The sequence below is a fragment of the Malus domestica genome, chromosome 07, assembly GCF_042453785.1.
Source record: "Malus domestica chromosome 07, GDT2T_hap1".
Taxonomy (NCBI): domain Eukaryota; kingdom Viridiplantae; phylum Streptophyta; class Magnoliopsida; order Rosales; family Rosaceae; genus Malus; species Malus domestica.
In genome coordinates this window covers 7,268,449-7,294,903 of record NC_091667.1, presented here as the reverse complement: position 1 = coordinate 7,294,903, position 26,455 = coordinate 7,268,449, and the positions used below count along the sequence as shown (strand labels likewise).

The following is a 26,455-nucleotide window of genomic DNA, read 5'->3' as shown; positions in this document are numbered from 1 at the left end:
CTTCTAGAATATCCTTCAACATTGGCTAACTGGCTGCAAATCTTTCCTTATTTTTTCCTTTATCTTTCTTTTTTTAAAGCAAAGGAAATAGGGGGATAACTGGTTCTTTCTCAAGACTAGCCTCTCTTATCACTTCCCTGGCATGACCATTTCTTGGAGTAGAGTACTCCAGATCTAATCTTCTTTGCAAACTCCCTGTTAAAAAATAGTCTTCTTACTTCTCCTCTAGTTTCCAGAGTGATACTTTCCATAGTTTTCAGTACTTGCATCATAGTGGCTTGCAAGTCTTCATTGGTCACCTTCCATCCTAACTTCTCTGATGAGCTCGAGCTTTCTAGAATAGCTGGTCCTTGGAGGGAAGGAAAATCCTCTGGATGATTTGCCATGCTTGATTTTGGTAAACATTAGGGTGGCCCGTATTCTGTGTTTCACTTGAAGGTTTTCTCCATCCTTCTTCTTCTTAGCATACAAGACTAAATGTGTCCCACCGGGCGTGCCAAAACTATGTTGGTGGCGAAGATTTCCATGGGGAATGGTCATCGGCACCTCAGCATAGCTCCCCAAGGGATTGGCACTTTGGATGTGAAGTCGGGCTCTTGCTTGCTGATGTGCTTGTCTATCAAGGTTGAACTTATTGCAGTCACTTCTCTTTGTGATTACAGGGGTTTGTATGCTAGAAAGGGATGGATTGTAAACAAGTTTACATAAGGGAATCGATATTACACCACTGAAGGAGATATTAGAGCTTTAAACTAGAGAAAGAGATAGCTTGTAGCTAAAAAGGATTGAATATGGGTTGATTTCAGCTTTTAGATGCAAATCTGGCTTGATAGCAGAGTTTGTATGTTTGTTTGTTTGATTGGTTGAGTGTCTTTGTCTATAGGGCATTTTCTTCCTTTTATAGGCAAATTAGCCCGACTATTGTAGCTTTGTTCCTGCCCGAAAGCATCTGAAGGGTAGTGAGTCATCATCTTTTTACTTAGAATGCCACTGAAAAGTGTTCTTTGGCTAGTAGTAGGTTAGTCTCCATCAGTTGCCACTTTAATGGTAAACAAGTGACTTATATTTCGATGAGAAGGCTTCAATTTGCCTTTGGGCTCGGTGTTGAGCTTTGGGCAAGTCTCCTTTAATTCGGCATCCTTGGGTTTTTTTTCATCTAAGTCCAATGTTCAAATATTAACCCAAACAAGAAGCAATCATGGATATTTCCTCAATAAGCTAAAGGTAAACATGTCTATTATTTTCTTCAACATGAACATCTTTAATAAGATATTCTTTCTTTATTTTCTTTTTTTTTCTGATAAAACCATAGCGTCAATCTCATTCTAATATTGTCATCATGAGAAACGGTTATGAGGTACATTTAATTTTTTTTTTTTGTTGATAGAACCATAATGTCAATTTCATTCAAGCATTGTCATTATGAGAAATGACTATGAGGCGCACACAATGAGAGTAGAAATCAATGTTCTGGTTTATGGTTTGCTGTTTGATATCCACTAAGAATTTTAGACAAGAATGCAGGTGCAAGTGCAGCTGGTAGGACGGGGTCGCCTGGGCATGCACACCTTGTGTTACGGCAACTGCAGGATGTGCATTTCGGACAGCTGCAATCCCTATCTTCATGGCATCGTAACGAAACTACGTTTCTTGCTTTTGCTCATTTCTGAGCATCTGCATCCCAACACATTTAAACGAAAACAAATACTGACAAATCATCAACAATAATAAGATTTCATAAATTCGTATTCAAAACCTTGCGCAATTGATAAAAAAGTACCAATATTATCTCAATTAGGGTTAATTAGTTGGTAATTATTCCGGATTTTTTTTTACAAGACGGTATTCTAAAGTCCTCTTGTCTACATGAAGGGGGATGAAACTTTGGTGGAAGGGAGTAGACACACTTTCTTAACAAACTTGTTGGAATGATCACTCGTTGAAAGTTAAGAAATTAGAGTTTATAACTACAATGTGATTATATACGTAGACAATTTAACAAAAAAGTTTAACAAAAAAGTGTTAAAGTCCCACATCGGTGGATGAAAGAAAACCAAAGGGGTTACACGTGAGAGAGAGTGTTAAAGTTCCACATCGGTGAGTTCAAAGAAACCCAATGGGTTTAAATAGGATTACCCTACTCTAATTAATACCGAGGCCTTTTGTGGAAAAACTTCACACCTGACGGATTGGGCAGGTGGTAAAGTTAGGGACAATATCGGTGTCATTAGAGTGGGCCGGGCCCGGCGATCTAAAAATCTAACATGGTATCAGAGCCATGGTGCGGGCCCATGCAAACTAATGAGCTTGTATGCAAGCCAACGAGCTTGTCACCCATAAGGAAACAAGTTTGAACTCTTAATATAGAGACGATCGCTGAGTTCCATTGAAAACAAGTGGACCCAATGGGAGCCAACCTCTGAATTTCAATTACCGATGTAGATCTCCACGTGTGAACCGCTAAATGGGGTTACACGTGAGGGGGGGGGTGTTAAAGTCCCACATCGGTGGGTTCAAAGAAACTCAATGGGTTTAAATAGGATTACCCTACTCTAACTAATACCGAGACCTCACCCATAAGGAAATAAGTTTGAACTCTTAATATAGAGACGACCGCTGAGTTCCATTGAAAATAAGTAGGCCCAATGGGAGCCGACCTCTGAATTTCAATTATTGATGTGGATCTCCACGTGTGAACCACTAAATAGGGTTACACGTGAGGGGGAGTGTTAAAGTCCCACATCGGTGGGTTCAAAGAAACACAATGGGTTTAAATAGGATTACCCTACTCTAACTAATACCAAGGCCTTTTGTGGTAAAACCCCACACCTGACGGATTGGGCAGGTGGTAAAGTTAGGGACAATATCGATGTCGTTAGAGTGGGGCGGGCCCGACGATCTAAAAATCCAACATGGTATCAGAGCCACGGTGTGGGCCCATGTAAGCCAATGAGCTTGTGTGCAAGCCATAAGGAAACAAGTTTGAACTCTTAATATAGAGACGACCTCTGAATTTCAATTACCGATGTGGATCTCCATGTGTGAACCACTAAATGGGGTTACAAGTGAGGAGGAGTGTGGGTGAAAGAAAACCAAAGGGGTTACACATGAGGGGGAGTGTTAAAGTCTCACATCGGTGGGTGAAAAAAAACCAAAGGGGTTTAAATAGTATTACCCCGCTCTAACTAATATCGAGGCCTTTTGTGGTAAAATCCCACACCTGACAGATTGGGCAGGTGGTTAAGTTAGGGATAGTATTGATGTTGTTAGAGTGTGACAGGCCCGGCTATCCAAAAATCCAACAAAAAGGAGAGTTTGAGTTCAAATTCCACGAAGAACAATAATTAATAAAATGAAAAACAAACTGTGAAAGGTAGACTTACAGGATGCAAAAACCAGCAGAATGGTAAGTAAAAAGGCCAACTTAAAGGAAGACTTCTCCATATCTGTTAGGCTGCTGCCAGGAGTTGCTCGAGTATACAGAATAGAGGTGGCTTTATTTGTTCATTCAGTTGGGTGCTCCAACACATGGCTTTATAGTCAAACTAAGCGTGGTTAATATGGTAGATTATCTTGCTGTGGATATTGGAAGCATGAAATCTTAAATATTTACGGCTACTGACTTTTCTAGATTGTGCACATTCATTGCATTACTAATAGAGATGGAGAACAAGAGGATCTAGGTCCATTAAAAAGGATGGTTAATGTTCTTTTTTGGTCAATAAAAAGGATTATGGTTGAATGAGTGTTTGAATGCATGATATCTGAGGAAATAAGGGGAAGCTTAATTTAAGACTAGCTAGCATTATATTTGTGTAAATATATGACTATAGTCCATTGACATTGACCTGGTTTGGTTTTTTTTTTTAATTAAGTAATGTTAGGAATGCCAAATTTTTAAACCAAATGATGTGGATGTCGATGAATGGATTATTATTTGTAATTATTGATTAATGTGCTTATTTCTTATTTGGTTTGCAAATTTATGTATAAAAATTTGGTCTCTTTGGCATTATCTTTTTTTATTATGTGTTATTGTTCTGCCCATATAATTTTTTTTAATTATTGTATAAAAAATTAATATTGTCCATATAGAAGAGGAAAATTGTATAATGACCTGATTAGTCCCTTTGTATTTATATTGAATGGTGGAGTTTTACACTGGTGAATACAGAAGATAATTATCACTTGCTATAGGATAACCAATTTTTAACATATCAACATTCGTGGAAATGTCGACATGCAAATTTACAAAAATATTAATGAATATATCGATATCGGTATAGGCTGCTTTTGACGGACATTATGAAAATTTGCAATGGGTGGACATATCAACTCATTTAGATTAGTTTAGTCGAAATTAGATAAAAATTTCTCAAAAGAAATCAAAAGTTGGAAGTTTGCAATAGAGTCCGACCAAATTTTTGTAATGAACTATAAATATTTTCGATATTCATTGATTTTCTTATATTTCACCATACAAGGTGAAGTTTGTATTTCACTACTTCTCATATCAATCTTTGATTTTTCATATATTTTAACAATTTCGTGAATATTTTAAATACTGACTATGTTGATGCACAAAATCACTAAGGACTTTGGTACAACAGAAAGTGTTAAGTTTGTGACCTTCGCTAGATTGTTCCGGTCGCTAGTGTGGATAAGTATGTAAATGGATAGGGACAGGGAAGCAAACACAAGATGTACGTGGTTCACCCAGATTGGCTACGTCCACGGAGTAGAGGAGTTCTCATTAATTGTGAAGGGTTTACACAAGTACATAGGTTCAAGCTCTCCTTTAGTGAGTACTAGTGAATGATTTAGTACAAATGACATTAGGAAATATTGTGGGAGATTGATCTCCTTTTATAGAAGAGTTTCTAGCTTTGTTCTGACATTGACACGTGTCGTGTTGTGATTGGCTTCTGATGTTGACATGTGTCGCGATGTGATTGGCTTCTGATGTCGACACATGTCGCACTGTGATTGGCCTCCTAGTTGGAGGGAAACTCTTCTAGGTCCTTGACGGTATAACGTTGACCGGTGCTCAATAGTTTCGGGATTGGTCAAGTATGGTACAAACAGTGCTCCCCTAAGTTCCCGATTGAGGGAAGCTCCTCGGTTGAGGACTTGCAAGATCCAAGCCGTTAAGTAATCACGAAACTTCTAAGTACCGAAGTGTGGTATCGTCTTCACTTGCCTTAAAGGTTGGGCATTTTTTGCCAGTCTGCCTTGCCATGGAGCACAGAGGTTGACACACATAGGGACTTTCCAGTTATCAAGCAATGTTGCTGTTCCTTTACCCTTGTGGGTAATAGTAGGGTAGTTTGACCTTCAAAATTTATGTGTCTAAACGTTGTCAGAGATCTTTGGCAAAGTTATCTGTGGTACCCGAGGAGCTGATGTTGCGTGTGGGGATTGTCGACATATTTTACTCAGGAAAATCTGCTTCTCGAAATCCGAAAAGTGGTGCCTCTTCGATTTTTGAACAAACGACCATGCTGCATTTTCGTTTATAAGGGCACCAATTGTGTGCAAGAAGTACGTTCAGATAGTTATTGCTTGTACGAATTTTCCCTTTATTTTTGTACTTCAGAGATTTATTGGACCTTATTTCTCCTTCATCATTTCTGAAAATGTCTGGCCCATTCGACTATCGTTTTGACTTGAACTTTGGTGAAGAGGCAACCATGCCTCCTCAAAACAACATATGGCGCCCATCCTTCTTATCCCCTACTGGTCCTCTTACTGTTGGGGACTTTGTGATGAAGAATGATATGACCGCTGCGGTGGTGGCCAAGAACCTTCTCACTCCTAAAGATAACAAACTACTTTCCAAACGGTCTGATGAGTTGGCTGTTAAGGATTCTCTAGCTCTCAGTATCCAGTGTGCAGGTTCTGTGTCTAATATGGCCCAACGCCTATTTGCTCTAACCCGCCAAGTTGAATCATTGGCGGCTGAAGTGATAAGTCTCAAACAAGATATTAGAGGGCTCAAGCATGAGAATAAACAGTTGCACAGGCTCACACATGACTATGCTACAAACATGAAGAGGAAGCTTGACCAGATGCAGGAATCTGATAGTCAGATTTTACTTGATCATCATAGGTTTGTGGGTTTGTTCCAAAGGCATTTATTGCCTTCATCTTCTGGGGTTGTACCGCATAACGAAGCTCTAAATGATCAACCTCTGATGCCTCCTCTTTCTGGGGTTCTGTCCAGTACTAAGGCTTCGAATGATCACCCTCTGGTGCCTTCTCTTTTTGGGGCTCTGCCGACTGCTGAGACTTTTCCTAATCAACCTTTGTGAAGGTTCCCTCTTGTTTGTTTATTTTGACTCATGTATATGTACATATTTGTAACTTATCGGAGATATCAATAAATAAGCTTTGCTTCATTTCAACGTATTGTGTTAAATACACCAAAGCCTTCTTCACTAAGTTCTTTGAATTTTTTCTTTTGTTGAAGCTTGTATGTTGAAGCTTTGTGAGTGAAGCATGTAGGTTGAGATAGTGTTCCCTTAATTTCCCGAGTGAGGAAAACTTCTCGGTTGGAGACTTGAAAAATCCAAGTCACTGAGTGGTTGTGAGACTTCCGAGTATCAAGGTGCAGTAGCATATGGTAGGAGTCCCCCAAGTCTCCGGTTGAAGAAGTTGACGAATGAGGTGTCTTGCTAGTAGCCAAGGTTCTAAAGTAACAAAACTTCACCATTTTCCTTTCTAAGTGGTAGCCCAAAACTTCTTCTTCATATATGTTTGTTATGCAAGTTGTTAGGCCCAAATAAGAGGAGGCCTAGGCAATTTTTTTTTTAGATTTTTTTTTTCGAATTTCTTAATTTCCAAATTTTCAAATTTCTGAATTTTGGAATTTCCGAAAATATATATATATATATATATTTTAAGCTTTGTAGGTGAAGCTTTGTTGGGTACTATGAATTGATTTTGCTTCACACTATCTTGATCAAGAGTGTGTGAAGCTTTTGTAGGTGAAGCTTTTGTGTTGAAACTTTGTAGGTGAAGCTTTTGTGGGTCAAGCTTTTGTGGGTCAAGCTTTTGTAGGTCAAGCTTTTGTGGGTGAAACTTTTGTGTTGAAGTTTTTGTAGGTGAAGCTTTGGAGTTGAAGCTTTGTAGGTGAAGCTTTGGAGTTGAGCTTTTGTTGGGTACCATGAATTGATTTTGCTTCACACTATCTTGATCAAGATAGTGTGAAGCTTTTGAGAATTTGTAGTTGTCCTACATTGATGAAGCTTTGGTTGGTGAAGCTTTGGTTGGTGAAGCTTTTGTGTTGAAGCTGTTCGAAAATATTAGTATTTAGGTTTATTTTAGTATTTGGGTTTTGCTTGTTAGTTTAGGATTTGGGCCTAACCCATCCGAGTTAGGGTTTCTTAGGTTTAGTTCTCTACAAATATTGCTTGTAATTTAGTTTGAGCATCAAGTTAGTCACAATGTAGTCTCTTAGGGTTTTGTAGCCGTTTCGGCATTCTCAGTTTGTTTAATATATTTCTTATTATTTGTTAGTCTTGTTCATTGCACACTCTGATATTCAACTTGGTATCAGAGCAGGTTTGATCCTTCGGGATTTAATCTGCTTTGGGTTGGTATCTGTTTGCTTGTTTCTGTTGTCGTTCGTGTTCAGATTGTTAATTGGTATTGATTGTTTGCAAGAAGAAAAAAATTGCTCGTTTGTTTTTTGTCCCATGATTCTGCTTCTGCACCTTTGAATGCCGTAGCCTGCAAGAGTATCCGCAAGTCTGTATTGTTGCAAAGGAAAAAAGAAGGAAAAACAGGGGAGTAAAAAAAAAAGGAAGAAACAAGAAAAAATTGGTTGCTTGTCTGAGGCCTATGCGGGCAAAGGGAAAGAAATTTTGGTTGGATTTTTTGTTTGTTTGTTCGGAAGTTGGCATCGGCATCAACATCGGCATTGGCATCGGCATTGACATTGGTATCGGCATCGGCATCGGCATCAGCATCGAAATTTGGAGTTCTACTTTGGCAAACCCATGTCATGTACCACCATGAGTTTGACGGGGGGGGGGGGGGGGTGTTGGAAAATATTAGTATTTAGGTTTATTTTAGTATTTGGGTTTTGCTTGTTAGTTTAGTTGGGCCTAACACATCCAAGTTAGGGTTTCTTAGGTTTAGTTCTCTATAAATATTGCTTGTATTAGTTTGAGCATCAAGTTAGCCACAATGTAGTCTCTTAGGGTTTTGTAGCCGTTTCGGCATTCTCAGTTTGTTTAATAATATTCTTATTATTTGTTAGTCTTGTTCATTGCACACTCTGATTTTCAACTGAAGCTTTGTAGGTGAAGCTTTGGAGTTGAAGCTTTGTAGGTGAAGCTTTTGTGTTGAAGCTTTGTAGGGTACCATGAATTGATTTTGCTTCACATTATCTTGATCAAGATAGTGTGAAGCTTTTGAGAATTTGTAGTTGTCCTCCATTGATGAAGCTTTTGTTGGTGAAGCTTTTGTTGGTGAAGCTTTTGTGTTGAAGCTTTGTAGGTGAAGCTTTGGAGTTGAAGCTTTGTAGGTGAAGTTTTAGTGTTGAAGCTTTGTAGGGTACCATGAATTGATTTTGCTTCACATTATCTTGAAGCTTTTGAGAATTTGTAGTTGTCCTCCATTGATGAAGCTTTGTTGAATTTTCCAATTTCTTCTTTTTTTTTCTTTTTTTTTTTTGGGAAAATTAGAAATTTGAAAATATGGGAGAGACAACATATACAAATTTTGCTTCCACACTGTTGAGCAAGAGATTGTGATGCAATCCACACCTTGTAGTAGTCAAAGGTTTGGATGAACCATATAAATTGAATTTGCTTCGAACAATCTTGATCAAGAGTGTGTGAAGCTTTCTACGAGTTGTAGTTGCCCTTCATTGATGAAGCTTTTGTTGGCACCATAAATTGGTTTTGCTTCACACTGTTTTGATCAAGAGTGTGTGAAGCTTTCTACGAGTTGTAGTTGCCCTTCATTGATGAAGTTTTTGTTGGCACCATAAATTGGTTTTGCTTCACACTGTTTTGATCAAGAGTGTGTGAAGCTTTTGAGAATTGTGGTTGAACTCCTTTGATGAAGCTCTTGTTGGCACCATAAATTGGTTCTGCTTCACACTGTCTTGATCAATAGTGTGTGAAGCTTTTGAGAATTGTGGTTGAACTCCATTGATGAAGCTAATGTGTTCACCTCTTCCCCCCTCTTTTTTTCGGATTTTCTTTTTAAGGGGGAGAGGGGGTGCTGCAAGTTTGAAATTTGAAAACTCCCTAGCTTGTGTGGAAGTTTGAAGACTTTCCATGTGGGGTTTTCTCATGGTTTGAATTTTGAATTTTGAATTTCTTTGGCAATGTTGAACCCTATAAGAATGATAAGTTTCCACTCTTTTCATTGTCTTCATTTGCTCATTTTGTAGTGATTTTTAGAAACGGAGTGCTCTTATAGTTGAGAGGGATTCCGGCATTGCTTTGCACCATCTTCAAGTTGGTAGTCTTCTCCACTAGATCGCATGCTTTCATTCTTGTTGAATTGTTTGAGTGTTCATGTATTTGGTTGAGAACATAATGAACTGATTGAGCTTTTCTCCATGCCCTAGGAACTTCCTTATGTTTCGATCTTTCATGTGGTGATAGAGTTTGTTTCTGTTTGTTGTAGACGTCAGACTTTGGAATTCCTAATGGTGGGGGCTCCCCTAACTCTAACTCTAGGTTTGAGCTTGCAATGTTGGAGTCTTCAGGGCATTTGTTGGAGTCTTGTACAAAAAATTCGAGATTGGGTGATCTTCGCAATTGCCAAGCCTTAGCCAATATTGGTTCTTCCTCCTTCATGTTAGTGGGTGAGGGGGTTGTTTGTGACGCCATACCCATATTTTGCTCTGAGTTCACAGCAGACCATTTAGTGCAAAACTTGTTAGATAGCGAAAAACAGCTTAAGCCCTAAGGCAGTCATGTAGTATCCCCCGTAGTGTAAGAATGCGTTTGGTGCATCATGAAGAATTGTTCTCTGAACCGCCCAAAAGTCATGTTATGTTCTATACTCAAATATTATTGACTTTAGGGGTGAAGCTGCCTTTGCACCTATGGTTGCAACAGATGCTGTCTTTCATTGGATATGCGCCTGGGCAACTTTACCCTAGTTTTTGGGATAATCAGGTTTTATATTATTTAGATGGAATGTGGGTTAAATGAGCCTTCCTTTCATTAGTGGCGCTACTGCTATAAGATGCGCCCGGTGAAAACATGCACTGGTATGTCGAGTGTGCATGTCGGAGTAAGAGAGAGCGTATTATCTTTGGTAAGAAAAAGGCGTACTGCACGTGGAAAAACCGTTGGTGCTTTCTTTATAATGATTGGGAGTATGCTAAAGGTGTCACGCTTAAGCGACGTGTTCCTACTCACTTCCAGACTATAGGTTGTAATGTATCCATTATTTGCATTATTTGCTATTTGTTGTGATTTTCTCTTGCTTCTAACATTTTTTCTTCGTGCAGTGACGCGAAGGACCATCAAGCTGTCTGGACGGGAGCTAGCTGACGTAGATAAGGTGTTGAGGGTGTCCAAAGAGGATAGACATTTGGGCAAGCTACCCTAGTGTCGGAGTGCCAGAGACGAGCAAGTAAGTTATGTCTTTCATTTCGCCCTCTCTTTCTTTTACAAAGTTGCATTCCTTACTTTGATTTTTCTTGTTCAGTGGAGAAAGAGGGCAAGAAATGGGAGACTAGTGCCAAGAAAGAGAAAGCACCCATGTTAGTTCCCGTAGACGACATTTTGTTTCACAAGGGAGCTCGTAAGCACCGGGTGAAGCCAACCCCTAAACCTAAGTTGCAAGAAGAGGTCCTCAAGATTGCTACCTCAAAGAAGGCTGAAGCTGAGGCCATCAAGTATGCTGCTGCCATAGTTGCAGGGGAAGAGAGACGATTGTTGCCTCCTCTTCCTACCATCAATCCCATATTTCCTCCAACCATGGAGTCTACTGACCAAGAAGGTGGCCCTAACTGTAGCTGTAAGAGAAAGTACAAGGAAGAGGTTGGCAACATTCATTGGAAGGACTTTAAGGTTGCCATGCAACCAAGTAGTTTTAGGTATGTCAATAATTGCCTGGCAGGACATTAATCCACTGTTGATGAGCTTGGCGAGCCGCTAGATGAGAACGAATCAGATCATGACCGGATGATGAGGCTATCTTCTTATGTAAGTGTTACTCTTGTTGGAAATGTGCCCTAAAACCAATCATATGATGATACTTTACGGACATTTCATATGTTAAACTAATCTAGTTTAATATCAAGGGCAAAGATTATTGTTTTAAGCCGTCTCATATAAATGTTATATGCTTAAAAGATAAGTCCAAGGAATATGTAATTAGGAGAATGTAATTTAAACAAGTTAGATTTATGAGACCATTCTCTTTCGTATACATATCCTAAACGTTCCTGATCATAGGATTGCCAATTGGGCATTGACAGTCTGTTAAGATCAGTACGTGCTGTGTCTTCTCTCATGGAGAGTGACTGGTCTCGAGTCATTGGTGTGATTGACACCAAGACAAGCATGTAGGTGCTCAATAGTGAATGAGTCCACTGAACACGATCAACGAGCAGTTCTCATACTCATGTCACATGAGAACTCATGGTTGGGATAATGCAAAGTAGTCCTTTGACATGAGGCATCATAGTTATCTTGTGGTTAGGTCCTTGATCTTTGACTATGTCAAAGTCACTCCATCAGAGGGTGTCCACGGCATAGTTGGGGTTAAGCCACTTAGCCATGGAGGCAAGTAAATGCGCAACAAGGGATCTCTAACCTTCAAACCGTTTGAGGGAGAATACTCTATGATATGATTAAGAATCTTTGGCCAGAGTATGAATAAGATTTAGGAAGTCGTTCCAAATCACATTCAAGGTAATCATATAAGTAAATGAATCTCATTGGATAGTAGACATGAATAAACTATCAAACCAAACAATGTGGTCAAGAGTATTGTATTAGAGAAAGACCGTATTGCATTGTAATCCTAAACTGAATAGGTTCTCCACCTCTTCTGATTAGCTTGGGTAACCATGACATACTGCTAGGTGTCACTCATGGTTTATGGAAGCTCTAAACGTGTATAATCACTAAAGGGAGAATTGAAAGTAAGTTTCAATTCACAATCGATTTGAAAGAGTTCTAATGGCACACTGCCTCGCTAAAAGGAACCTAATGAATCATACACCGTGTAAGGAAGAGATTGAAGAAACAACGGAGATGAGTAAGGATAATTAAATGGTTTAATTATTTATGGCAAGGATTAATTAATATGTTAATTAATCAAATGAATAAAGTTCGTTAAAGACCTCGGGTTAGTTTTGGGCCTCAAGGCCCAATGGGCTTCGAACGTCAAGCCCATTGACTTAAGTTGTATGACAACTTAATGACTAAATATTCACAAAGGCCCAAACAACCCAATAACTCCCTAAGGCCGGCTATATTGATAAAGGAGTGGGTTTTGGACTTAATTACAAGTTTGCCACTCCAATGAAGGTAGGTATAAATATGACTTTATAGCCTTTTCTTCATTAGGGTTTCTTTTGGAGAAAAGATGAGAACAAAAGCTCTCTTTTCTCTCTAAGAGACCGGCCACCCTAGAGGATTTTAGCTAGCAATCTTACTTCCTCTAGGTCACTCATTTCTTCATCAATCCTTCCTTGGTGTGGAGACTTAGAGGTTCTCAACTTTGAGAACTTGGAGAAACCAATTCTTCCATCCAAATCCATTGAGCTAAGAAGCAAGGAATGAAGGCCCTATCTCTTGGGTGATTATCCTTTGCTTATGCAAAGAAGAACCAACAAAGGTATAAATTTCTCAACTCACTTTGTTTTGAGTTGAGTCTTGGTTCACCTGCTTTGAATTTCATGGGTAATGTTTTGTTTTGAGTTTCCGCCTTTAATTTGTTAATTGCATGTTATAGATGTTGCTTAAATGAACATGTTTTTCACAAAATTTCCTTCAACTCTGTTATTTCTTTGCTTTCTCCCCTCTTTTTCCTGGTAGTGACGATCATCTTGTCATGTAGGTCATGACCGAGTACGATGACAGATTACGAGAGGTCGAGCGGTACAAGGCAAAGTTTAAAGAGAATAAGCAGCTTGTGAATGACGCCAGAAAAATGAGCAAAGCTTTGGCTGATGCCATCCGCCTTAAGGATGAAAACTTTGAGAGTTTGAAGAGGCGGAATGGTGAGAACATGAGGCTTAAAAAACAATTGGAAGCGACTAAGGAACAGTTGGAAACAACCATCCTTGAGGTTTCCAAGGTTAAAGGGGAGTTGGATAGTGCCTTGGTTGAGGTTTCTGGGCTGAAGAGGAGTATCCCAACTGAGAGGGATGCTGCTGTGTAGGAATTCTTAGGTTCCCAGGCCTTTCACGATGCCTTTAGACCTCACTGCATCCGAGCAGCTATTTTTGAGAAAATGAAATAGATGGCCATCCTTGAGCGTTACGACAATGGAAGCATTATCTGAAAGTACCGTGATGAAATGGATGAGTACCGACAAAAAGGTGAAGCCTTTGTCCTCGCAGTTGATCCTAGTAGTGATGATGACTCTGATAATGAGGCTAGTATCAGTGAGCAGTCTTAGGAGAATGAGGATGGTCCTGGAGATGCTTAGGAATGTGATGATGGCGATGGGGTTAAAACGCAGAGTGATATTATCGAGGGTTCAGATGAGGATGACTCATAGTGCCCTCGTTTTCTGCATGTACTCTGGATGTACGAGTTTGTTGTTTATGTGGCATGTGCCATGTACTCTGGATGTACTAGTTTGTTGTTTGTGTGGCATGTGCTATGTACTCTGGATGTACTAATTTGTTGTTTGTATGGCATGTGCCATGTTGTAAGCATGAGAGCTTTTCATTTATGGATGCTTACAACTTTGTGCCATATAGTTTGATGTTAATTACCAAGTATTTGCACTATCATTGATGAATGCCTGGCTATGTTTGAGCAAATCCTTTGTTTGGATATAAGCCATAACTTGGGTCAGATTGAACGAATATACTGTGGAGCTGTTCGTTTATTTGTATAGTCTTGTTGACATATACTTAGACTTTACTTCCTGTTGGGAGTATTCATATTGAAGCTTTGAACCCGAGTGTTTCATTACTAGGAATGTAATAGGATTAGGACCGAGTTGTCTAAATCACCTCTTTATTGAATTCATGCCAAATGGTATTCGTTACATAAGATGCCGAACGGCTGAAGCTTAACACTTGTACAATGTGAGTTTAATTGTAATAGTACTTCAAGTGATCAACGTTCCATGGATAGCCAATGGTCTTGCCATCGGAGCTTCTAAGCTTGTAGAAGCCAGGGCGACTGATGCCAACAACTTCAAATGGTCCATCCCAGTTTGGACTAAATGTTCCTTCACTCAGGACTCTTGTCGCAGAGTAATCTTTTCTTCAATACCCAATCCCCCGCTTTGAAAGAACGAGGTTTGACCCTTGAGTCATAGTAGTTGGAGATGCGTTGTTTGTAGGCAACATTCCTCAAGTGAGCCTGGTTTCTGTGTTCCTCGACTAGATCTAAGTTAAGGGTAAGTTGTTTTTCATTTTTGCTTTGCACGTAGTTTTGGACTCCGAACGTTGCTTGCTCAAGCTCAACTGGGACAACTGCCTCTGTACCAAAGGCAAGTAAGAATGGGGTTTCTCCTGTTGACGTTCGGTATGAAGTGCGGTATAACCAAAGAACTTGGGGTGCAAATTCTGGCCAACAACCTTTAGCCTTGTCCAAGCTGGTTTTCAAAGTTCGCTTGATTATCTTGTTGATGGCTTTAACTTGTCCATTAGACTGGGGATGAGTTGGGGAGGCAAAACATAAGTTGATGTTGAACTTAGAACAGAACATCCTGAACTTATTGTTGTCGAACTGTCGCCCGTTGTCAGTGACTATCGCATTGGGAATGCCGAATCTGCAAATATGTTCTTCTATACGAAGTCTTCTATTTTTGCCTCAGTAATGGTTGCCAAAGGTTTTACTTTGGCCCACTTTGTGAAGCAGTCAACTGCAATGATTGCATAGCGGACCTTGCCCTTCCCTGCAGGCATTAGGCCAATCAAATCAAGTCCTCATTGGGCGAAGGGCTAAAGGCTGATCATAGGAGTGAGCTGCTCGGGAGGAGAGTGAGGAATAGTTGCGTAGCGTTGACACTTATCACATGAGCGGGATATTCTGATGGCATCTTGGTGAAGTGTTAGCCAGTTATATCATTGGCGAAAAGCCTTATCTGCTAGGGATCGAGATCCAGCATGATCTCCGCAGACTCCTTCATGTATTTCCCGAATGACAGTTTCCGCCTCTACGGGCGTAAGGCATCTTAGGTATGGTAGGTTAAAACCCCGTTTGTAGAGTTGGTCATTAATGATCAAGTAATGGGTAGCCTTGTATCGAATCTGCTTAGCTTGGACTTTGTCATTTGGAATGGTGCCATGAGCAAAGAATCTATAAATCGGGGTAATCTAATTATCCCCCTGTTGTAAGTTGCACACTTCCGCAACCATGGTGTTTGGTGCTGCCAACAATTCGACCTGAATTTTTCTCCCAATCTTGTCTTCCACCCTGAGGCGAGGCGAGCCAAAGCATCTGCATGACTATTTACCGCTCAAGGAATTTGGGTGATCTGGTAGTGGAAGTGCTGGAGCAACAATTATGTTTGTGTCAGATATGCTGCCATGGAGCTATCCTTAGCGTCAAAGTTGTTGGTGACCTGGTTAACCACCAATTGGGAGTCACTGAAGATATCAATTCGTTTAACCCCAAGGTGTTTGGCCAAACGTAAGCCTGCTATGAGGGCTTTATATTCGGCCTCATTGTTCGGCGCCATGAATTTGAAACGAAGAGCATACTCCATCACCACTTTGTCAGGAGTCGTAAGGACTCGTCCTGCTCCACAACCCTGTTGGTTGGACGAGCCATCAACATATAAACTCCATGATGGGGCTGTTGGTTCTATTTTCTGAGTTTCCGAGGGTAATGAAACCACTTCTTTAGGCGTAGAAACAATGTCAACAGGATATGTGAAGTCGGCGATGAAGTCTGCCACTGCTTGGCCCTTCTCAGCTGGCTTTGGTTGGTAGGAGATGTCAAACTCACCCAATGTTATCGCCTATTTGATCATTCGTCCGGAAGTGTCAAAACTTTGGAGTATCTGTCAAAGAGGATGATTGGTAAGCACGATGATGGAATGTGCTTGGAAGTAAGGGCGAAGTTTTCGAGCAGACATGACCAATGCTAGAGCCAATTTCTCAATGTTGGAGTATCGTGTCTCTGCATCTTGTAAGGCCTTGCGGCCTTGCTAGCCTAGTAGACAGGTTGTTCGACATTACCATCATTTCGAATGAGAACGGAACTTCTTGCTGAAGCCGATACCGACAGATAGATAATCAGAATGTCACCAACCTTAGGTTTGGAGAGCAGATGGGCTTTACTCATGTAGTCTTTGAGGTTCTTGAATGCCTCAAAACATTCGTTAGTCCATGTAATGTACTTCTTATGTCCCTTAAGTACTTTGAAGAAAGAAACACATCTATCTGTGGCCTTAGAGATGAACCTAGTTAAGGCTGCCACCTTGCCAGTAAGGCACTGAATGTCTTTTGAAGTTACCGGTTCCTTCATGTCGATGATTGCTTTGATCTTCTCGGGATTAGCCTCAATGCCTCATTGGCTTATCATGAAGCCTAATAATTTGCCAGAGCCTACGCTGAAGGCACATTTGTTGGGGTTCAACCTCATTCGATACCTCTTCAGAATGGTGAAAGTTTCAGATAGGTTGGTGATGTGTTGATCAGCATGTTTGCTCTTAACTAGCATATCATCAACGTAAACTTCCATGCTCTTCCCAATCTGTTCGGCGAACATTGAATTGACCAATCTCTAATAAGTCGCTCTTGCATTCTTTAGGCCGAAGCGCATGACTTTATAGCAATATAGTCCCCTGTCAGTAATGAAGGCTGTGTGTTCTTGGTCCAGAGGGTTCATGAGGATTTGGTTGTATCTTGAGTAAGCATCCATGAAGCTCAGGAGTTCACACCCTGTCGTAGAGTCTATAAGTCTATCTATGAGAGGAAGAGGAAAGCTATCCTTCGGGCATCCTTTGTTTAGGTCGGTGTAATCGACACACATTCTCCACAAGACCTTTTGGAGCAGGAAACTTTCCTTGGTCGGATTATTCTTAACAAAGACAACATTTGCTACCCATGTTGGATAATTGACTTCGCGGACGAAGCCTATACCTTTGAGTTTTTCAACTTCTGCCTTCATTGCCTCGTACCGTTCAACGTCATAAGATCTTCGCTTCTATCTCACTGGCTTGGTCTTGAGGTCAATACTTAAGTGATGATAGATGATATCGGGAGATATGTCTGGCATGTCCTCGTATGACCAAACGAAGACCTCAGTATTCTCTTGCAAAAAAGAGATCAATGCCAACTGAATGGGTGGTGACAAAGTGGTGCCAATCTTCACCATGCGATCCGGATAATCTTTTGAGATAGAGACCTTCTCCAACTCTTCAGCGGGCTGTGCTTGCTAGGTGAAAGAGTCATCTCGAGGATCGTCGAGTTGACTGTTGTCACCATGAAGATCCAAGTTGGTTTCGTCCAAGCTGATCTTTATGACTTGGTCATGTATAGAAATGGTTTCCTTGGGCACATGCAGGTGTTGTTGCTTGACCGAAGTGTTGTAACATGACTATGCACTAAATTGATCTCCTTTGATGTAACCATTGCCACAAGGGGTTGGAAATTCATCAACAATATATGTGTGGATACCATAGCCTTGAGATCATTGATGCCTGTACGTCCAAAGATGACATTGTATACCATTGGGCAATCAACCACCAAGATGTTAGTGGTAATGGTAGCTATGTAAGGGCCTATACCAATGGTGAAAGGTAAGTGTATGCTCCCTAAAGGTTGCACGATATCACCGGAGAAGCTTATCAGAGGAGAAATCGAGCGATCGAGCAAGTGTTCAGCTACATTAAGTGCCCTGAAAGCTTCAACAAACATGATATTGACCGAAGCCCCCGTGTCTACCAGGATTCGTCATACTTCAAAGTTGGCTATATGAGCTTCCATGATCAGTGGGTCATCGTAAGGGTAGATGGTACCTCTTTCTTCCTCAGGGTAGAAACATATTGGATCCCAGTTAGGTTTTTGACACTTTCCTCCCCTGATGTCTTCCACGTGAAACACTTGGTGGCCAGGCCTTAAAGCTCGTTCACTGTTTTTCATGGCCCTGTTAGAAGATTTAGATATGGGTGTGCCGCCACTTATGGAATATATCACATTCACTGAGCAGAGCCTCCATCATAAAAAGCATTGATCATGTTGTGGTAGCAAAATTCACCATCTTTAGTTTTGACGAAATTGTATCTACAAGACAAATAAGCACTTTGATCAAGGCCAAAACCTCACAAGCCCATGAGGTGGGGGGGTGTTGGCCAATATATTTCCAATGGCTAAGTCAATTTCTTTGAAAGAGAGAAAGTGTTTAGGGCTTAAGTGCATAGCAAAAGCTTACTAGAGATTGGTGGAGATGAGGTATTTATAGGAGTTAGGCTGGCCACATATGTCGGCAGTTGATTGGCCAAGATGAGTCATGCGTAGGATGGATGAGCAAAGAATTATCTCAAAGATATTATTTAATAATAATATCTTGGAATTATATTTGAAATTAGGGCTAGGCACGGGCTGAGCTAGGCCCAAAATGAGAAGAACTGAACCAGACCGGTTTTAAAATAATATGGGGTGGGGTGGATCAGGTAATAGAAATTTGAAAAAGGGATACAGATCCTAACCTAGCCCATTTGAAACGGGCCGGTTCCTGCGAGTCCACGGGTCAATTTTTTTTTCTTCAGAATAGAAACTATCTGACTAAGCTTCAAAATTAGATGGGTTTCATATGCATAAAGTAATCTCTCTTAAAAAAAATAATCTAACAATCATGATGATTAAAAAAAATAAAAGATCTAGAGAAAGGGGTTCGGGGTTAATTTAGGTGGAGATATAGTACTGCAGTACAATAAATTTAGTACTGATTTGTGTACTACTATGGTATTGATCAAAATTTGATTAAACCCAGAAAGCATTTGGCATAAAACAATTCACAAAAAACCTAGAAATCATTGCTTTGGACCAATCAGCTGTGGAGATGTCCCATAGAAAGTATTTTGCATAAAATCCAGAAAGAGTTTTGCATCTAAAAAATCCCACAGAGAAGCAATTCCCACTCAAGCAGAGAAGCAAACCCAAATTCCAGTTGAGTTGAGAGGCGATGAGGAGGGAGTCGACGATGAACCACCGAAGAGCAATTCCCACTCACGACGACAACGAAGGGTGGATGGTGTGTGAATTATGGAGAGAGAGAGAGAGAGAGAGAGAGAGAGAGAGAGAGAGAAACTAAGAGAGACCCGTGTGAATTGTGATTTGTGATATGTGTGGAAAATGGCCATGGATGGTGGAGATTTACTCAATAAAAAGTTGGAGTGTTGAAACGGTCTGGGCTGAGGGCCCGTGTCCTCAAATATTTGGACCTGCCCTGCCCCGCTATTTACATTGACCCGCCCCACCCTTAACCCGCCCCTAACCTCTTAGACCCGCCTCGACCAGCGGGTCCATGACCCATTTGCCCACCGAAATATCCTTGATTGGATATGGTTGTGTTGATTGAGTTGTTCTTCAATTAGTAGAGTATTAAAAATAAGATTTAGTAATTGATCATATCTTTAATACTTTTGACTTTTCTCTTTGCCATGGGCAAGAGAGTTTGCAGCAATTGTAATTAGCAGCTCACGTCTTCCCGAGGGTTGAACTGTGCGTAGAGTGGATGTGGGTCTCGCCAATTTAATTAGGGTATTCTCGTCAATTATGTAAAAATCCATGTGTTGACTCTAAAATTTTCTGTATTATTTTTCACTCCACACATGTCATAAATGTTACTCTTAATTTGATCCCAATAATGCTGAAAAAAAAAGCATGAAAACCATCAGGACCTAGAGCCAATTAATTCGAGCCCGTTGTGTGGAATAGGCCTCTTCCAGTAAAGTTAAACTTTTAAGTTTGAGTTATTTCCCGTTCTTTCCAATAGAGATTACTGTCACGATTAAATGATACGTGTTCTTGAATGTCAGATAATTATCTATGAGCAGAAGGCTTATATTTCCACGCTTGTGTTAACAGAGTTAAAAAGTAATGATCATGTGTCCAATGTTCTTTAAAAAGATATAAAGATTTACGTTTAATAGGTTGTAGTTCTGAATCAAATATGATTGGGCTGTGATCAGAGTTTGCAATCGATAATACTTCTTTACCAAAGAACACAAATGCCCAGCAGGGCTATATATCACATTTGGATAACCAGAAGAGTAATTAGCAGCATTTTGATTCAGTTTAGATTGCCCAGCGGGGCTGTAAAATGTATCTGGAGTACCAGCCTATTTTCACTCGTGAAAAGACTTTCCCAAACTAATTCCCGTACCAGGTATTAATTTAGAAGCAGCATCGTTGGTAAAATTATAACGTGTAAATATAGAATTCAGTCTCATCAAGAACACTGGTTCATTCTTCATATAAATATATATACTAATTAAAATCGCTTTTGAAATGGGAATTAGTAGACAGGGCAACCATCAACAACTATACCCTTGGCTGTGGGGCATGTAGCCAAATCACAGTGTTCACCATTTGTTCCCCACCAGGACATGCTCTTCTCGTAAGTGGTCAAAGAAAAGTACAAAAGTACCCCCATTACAGCCACTCCAGCATCTAGGGCAGCAGAAAGAACGTAATTGTACCTCTGCCACCACTGCTTTCTGTACCTGAAAACAAAGTAGTTGAAAATAGTTCCAACCACAATCCAGCAATTGAAGTTCACAGTTGTAGCTGGTGGCATTGCAGCTGTTGCTCCCAAAAGCACTGGGAGGTTCATCAGTTTGATCCACTTCTGACTTGGGAAAGCTTTGTGCAGCAACCAGACCAATAGAGGTCCCAATGCACCTATGAGGAAGAACCAGTTGAGTGCGTTGTAGTTTCCGAGAGAGCCAAAGATTCGTTTTGGTCCGACAAGGCCCCAAATCACAGATGCATCAAAGAAGACACGGTCCCCAGGACAAGTCCAAGGACTGTTGGGAGGGAGTAATTGATCTTGACATATGTTTTCAATGCTAGACAGCAGCAACCATGCAACTCTTATATTGACTGTTCCAGCTATTATTGTTCCTATGCACTTTAATTTTGTGAAGCAAGAAAGGACAGATTAGCATTCAAGTAATGAGTGATGTTGTATGTATTGTCAGAACTGTAAGTTTGGATCTTGCAATTAACATGATCGGTGATCCATATTCTTAGTCCAACACCATAAGCATTTTCTATTTCCAGAGTAAGAGAACACTGATTTCCCGTTAGTCAAGTTATACGAGTACTGTGTCTCATTTTAAATACGGGAATGACTTCTGCACTCCCTTTTTCACCTTCTGCCCCTTCAAAAAAATTTTCTCTTAATTTTCTTTTGATTTGTTCAATTTAATGGCAAGAAAAATAAAAAATAAAAAACTGCATATGAATGAAGTGTAGAAATGGTGTGCATAAATAATTTCCCTTTAAGAAATGCTCTTCATCTTGTGGGATTATTTTCAACTGATAGCAGCATCATATACATTGAAATTATCTGATTATATTTAATTAGTATGGATATGATATATTTGTTTTATGATAGACTTTGGATGCAGTCCCTAACTAAGAATATTCTTTTATTGAAACCTTGTTGGTTTTCAATTTTTGATCAAAGTCCCTAAAATTAATGTGATAATTTATTTCTATATATGTTACTATATTTTTTAAATTAAAAATTGAAATTTATAGGTATTTATATTAATGAGATTTTAAATAAAAAAACCATAATTTGTGGGATTAAAAATATTAAAATATAAATATACTATTGTGTGTGTGTATATATATATATATATATAAAAACATGGGTACATTCATCAAAATTAACCAAAACATGGGTACATTCTTCAAAATCACAAAAAAATAAAAAAGTAAAAAAAGATATTAGGTTTAATAACATTAGTAAATTTCTTCGATTAAACTTGACAGGGATACATTCTCAAATCAAAGAAAAAAAAATGTACCCATATAAGTTTAAAAATGAATTAGAAAAAAAATTGAACATATTTTATATAAAAAAAATGGTACATTTCACATATAACAAATTGGTATATTTAAGAATGAGTACATTTTAATATTAAAAGTTTTAAAAAAAATACATGAATGGGTACATATAAGATTAAAAATTGAAAACATTTTTTAAAAAAGATAATGCGTACAAACTTATTCTAATTTATTTATTTATTTTGGAAATGTTTTGAATTGAAAATTAGTTAGGAGTTTAATAAAGGTGTGAGTATTAATATTCTAAATCAATTCTTAATTTTTATTTTAAAAAATTATGTAACTAACATGTAAATTCATTATTACATTAATCTTAGGGACTTGGATCAAAATATGAAAACTAATAAGGTTTCAGTCAATGAACATTAGTAAACTAGGGACTGGATACTAATTTTCCTTTTTTTATCCTACAATTAGAAAAAACAAATGGCAAGTCAAGAAGATGTACCTGGACTATGAACATTGATATAGGTGGGATCTTCATGTAATGACCTAGCTTAAAATCATTGAGAAAGGAAATTGCCTGCGACATGCTTATATATCCATATGTTTTGAAACACACATTGGCTATTGGCTTGCCAGGTAATATCAATCCCATGATGTATTCTGTGATGATGTTTAGTCCTGGAGACTGCCATATAGAAAGAATAAAAAATTTGAGATGGTTCGAATAGACTTCAGATTAAAAAAAATCCGAAGGCTACTAAATCACACATGAAAACAATTGTTTGCACCATCTCAACTATAGTTACCATCTAGGATACAACATTTCTAATAGAGATGGAACCTATTAATTGTATGAGACCTAGCCATGCACTGACCCACCTTTATAACTAGGTCCCACCTTTGTTAAAGAGATTGTACACGGTAAAGGGTCATATGAGAGAGTACATATATGATATAGCTAAAACAAATCTAAAACAAGTGAGATGGCTAGTGGGTTGAAAGCTTACCTGATTTGTTGTGGCAGTTATAATGCTTATAGGAAGAGTGAAAACTAATGCAAGTCCAGCTGCAAAATTAAGTCCCCACCATGGCAGTTGGACTTGATCTTTCATGAATATGCACATCACTAGAGAGAGTACCATGGACACCAAAAGCATAAGATGAAACCACCAGTTAGGTATGTCCTTGTATTTCCTCATTAATCTGGTGTGTATGTCCACCTTTACACTCTGTGATGCCCTTTGGTATTGTTTATATATCTCTCTGTTGGAACAACAACAGCTGTATATATTAATTCATTCATTTCCAATAATAAGCCTCGCCAGGTATTAAAGAGATGATATACAAGATAACCAGTTGCGATGATACAAATAGCAATACTCAATTGATTTACCTTCCGTTGAATAGGGCAACGTGCGTGAGGGTCGAGACAACAGACGCAAAACCGATGCCATATGTCAAAGAAAAGAACATACTCAAGTTTATGCGTCCTTGTCTTTCATAGGCAGGCATGTCAATCTCAAACTTGTTATTCACAAGGGCGGAGACATTATATATTTGGCCACCGGCGTCAAACAAATGTGAAGAGAAGATTGCAAAGTTCTTGGCATTGTACAAATTGACACCCCAATAGGCAATTGGCAGTAACATGTACATAACAAGAACATAGCCAGCAGCAACATTGACAATGGCAAAGAAAGGGCTGATGAGAGGGCTGTAGAGGTAGGAGGCTATGACTGTCCAATCAAGTGAAAATGCTCCAATGCCAAGTCCTCCCATGCCTGACCCTATTTGTTGGGCAGTGACTGACTTAGGGTATATCCAACAAACCCATGAAATTGTTGACAAGGTTGGGAAAAGATAGCCGGGGACGACAAACCAAGCGAAGCTGCATATGAGTGCTATAAAAAAGAACTTCCCTCTTGACATTCGATTGTTGTCTTTCTCATGTAGAGCCCTTCATATCAAGGTAAATGAAAAATGAAAAATTAGAGACATTGTTACTTATGAATTACTTGTTCAAAAACTAAAATAAAATGCATGCATGCATGCATGGATAGTTGGTAATTGGTGTTTTAATGAGTCATTTTCAAGGCATGGGGGCATCAAGAATAACACTTTTAATGCCCTTAACATTATATCCGAGACCCATTTATATGATGACCAACAATGTAGCCTGTCTAAAGCAGCATTACTCAAATTAATAGTAGCCATCTTATAGTTTGGTGGAAAACGACACACAAACTTTTCAAACATAGAACACGTATACATATAAGAGTCCTATAACAACTCAAGACTACTACATACCACGTACAACTCAGATACATCACATTAGATAAATTACAAGATTAAACCCTACTTATCAACATTGAGTACTGTTAAAAATTAGAATGAGTCGCAAGTTGGCGCAGATGTTATAAAGGATAATGCTAGGAGGACCAAAATTTTAAACTAAATTTATAAAATGATATGTCACCAATAGGAAATAAGCACGTTAATCAATACTTAAGTAATAATTCAATGATCAATCACCACATCATTTGGTTTAAAAGTTTTAGTCTCCCTAGCATTACCCCACCATCAAACCATCACAAGTGGCTAGTTTTAAGCACTCATGCATGCATAAGACCAAATTCTCTGCACTCAAAATGGGTGTAGTCTCTCTAAAACCCCAATAAATGAATGATATGTATTTATAAACTTAACTTTTCTTAATTTCATTATCATAAATTTAATGTGTCAAACACTTATTAAGACTACAAATAGACCACACAGTCGCGCTAAGTTGGGCCCGGTGAAATGTATATGCAATAGTGACACTAGTGTTGAAATATTAATGTTGAAGTTGTTGTATTAATATTAATATAAATTACCAAGACAAATGATTGGCGTAGAAGAGGTCACGTGCTTTACTAGGAAGGAGATAGGGAATCTCCTCCAAGTCAAGGAGCGTGTGTTGAAAATGGGGGTGTGCTATCCCCTTTTTTTTATTTCTTTGCATTAATCTTTTTCAATTCATCGTTTGACGGTTGAAAATTTACAAAATATAAAAAATAAATAAATAAAAAAAGTCTATGGATCATATCTTTTAAAAATATCTTCAACGACATGCTTTGCAAGCGTAGAAATGTGAAAGTGTGGAGTTTGACTAACATTTTATTTTTTTTCTTCTTCTATTTCTTGCCAAAATTCCAACAATTAGGTGATTATGTTCTGGATCTACCGAAAAATCTCTCTGACTCTAAATTACCTGAACAAGGAGACTTGAACGAGACTACTCGGCCACCACATCTCCGCCGGATCCACCACGTACCTTCTGAGAATACCAGCCCACCCATACCCTAATACCTGCAGCCCTTAATTACCATTAATCAGCACTCAGCAGCAGATCAATCCCTAATAAATACATTAATCAATTGTTACCTGCGTGGTTATAACAAGTATCCAACTGGCCAAGAACGAGATCTTTCTATGATAAAACGCTTTTATTATATCCACAATGCTAATCGCATAAGCCGTTCCACTTCCGAATCCGGAGCCAGCATTGGCAAATATGGATATCAGCACGTGCTCCTTCATGTTAAACGGACCAGGGTTCAGCGAGAACTCCTTCGACCCTATCTGAAACTTCCGCTTCGGCAGCGCCCTCGCCATGAACCGTCCGATGGGGAGCGTCGCCACCTGTACGGAGATCACCGAGATGACGAGGGGCTCCGTGCGGTAGGAGAAGAAAGTGTTGAGGAATGAGAGGAGGGCGCAGGAGGCGAGGCCTAGCGTCCACATTCGGAAGGTCCATACTGGAAGGGTGGGATCGTCGTCGTTTGAGACAGTTAAACGGACTTCTTCGACCGGAGAAACGTCGTTTTCGTCGTGTTTTGTGGCCGGCTCTATCTCAAGAATGGTGGACATGGCGGCAATGGCACTGAGAGAGTGAGAGTGAGAGAGAGAGAGAGAGTGAAACGGACTAAAAGAGTGAGAGTGTAAAAAGAGGTTTTTGAGGGATTTTGTTTGTTTGTTTTCAAATACTTTAAAGTCGTTTTAACGTGTGATTAAGGGCTGGTTTGTTATTATTTTGCTTTTAAAAAAAACTGCTGTGAGAATAAGCGACTGTCCTGTGAGAATAAGCGGCTGTGAAATAAATCAGCAGAGTGTTTGGTAAACTTTTTTGTAAAAGTGCTTTTGGAAAAAATAAAAAATAAAAAAAGCAGTCTGATAGTGGGTCTTTTCATTAAAGGAGCATTGTAGCTCCGTGTGCTTTGAAAAAAAGTCAGTTTTCCAAAGCTGCAAATAGCAGCTTCAGCTTTTTCC

General features: G+C 39.3%; 1 protein-coding gene across 1 annotated transcript; it reads right to left on the bottom strand.

The window, feature by feature from the left end:
* Positions 1 to 20,533: 20,533 nt before the first annotated feature.
* LOC103402020 (oligopeptide transporter 2-like) lies at positions 20,534 to 26,142 on the bottom strand. Its single transcript, XM_008340764.4, has 6 exons — positions 25,571 to 26,142; positions 25,398 to 25,495; positions 23,541 to 24,104; positions 23,155 to 23,410; positions 22,650 to 22,832; positions 20,534 to 21,254 (listed from the first exon to the last, which is right to left on the bottom strand). The coding sequence occupies exons 1-6, from the start codon at positions 26,054 to 26,056 to the stop codon at positions 20,640 to 20,642; spliced, it is 2,202 nt and encodes a 733-aa protein (XP_008338986.3). The 5' UTR covers positions 26,057 to 26,142; the 3' UTR covers positions 20,534 to 20,639.
* Positions 26,143 to 26,455: the final 313 nt, after the last annotated feature.

What these genes read in the sequence shown, in the direction of transcription:
- LOC103402020 (XM_008340764.4), bottom strand. Translation starts at nt 26,056, where the DNA reads ATGTCCACCATTCTTGAGATAGAGCCGGCCACAAAACACGACGAAAAC. An exon ending in TACTTGTTATAACCACGCAG is followed by an intron (nt 25,496 to 25,570) that starts GTAACAATTGAT and finishes TAAGGGCTGCAG; the next exon opens with GTATTAGGGTATGGGTGGGC. An exon ending in GTTGCCCTATTCAACGGAAG is followed by an intron (nt 23,411 to 23,540) that starts GTAAATCAATTG and finishes TTGTTCCAACAG; the next exon opens with AGAGATATATAAACAATACC.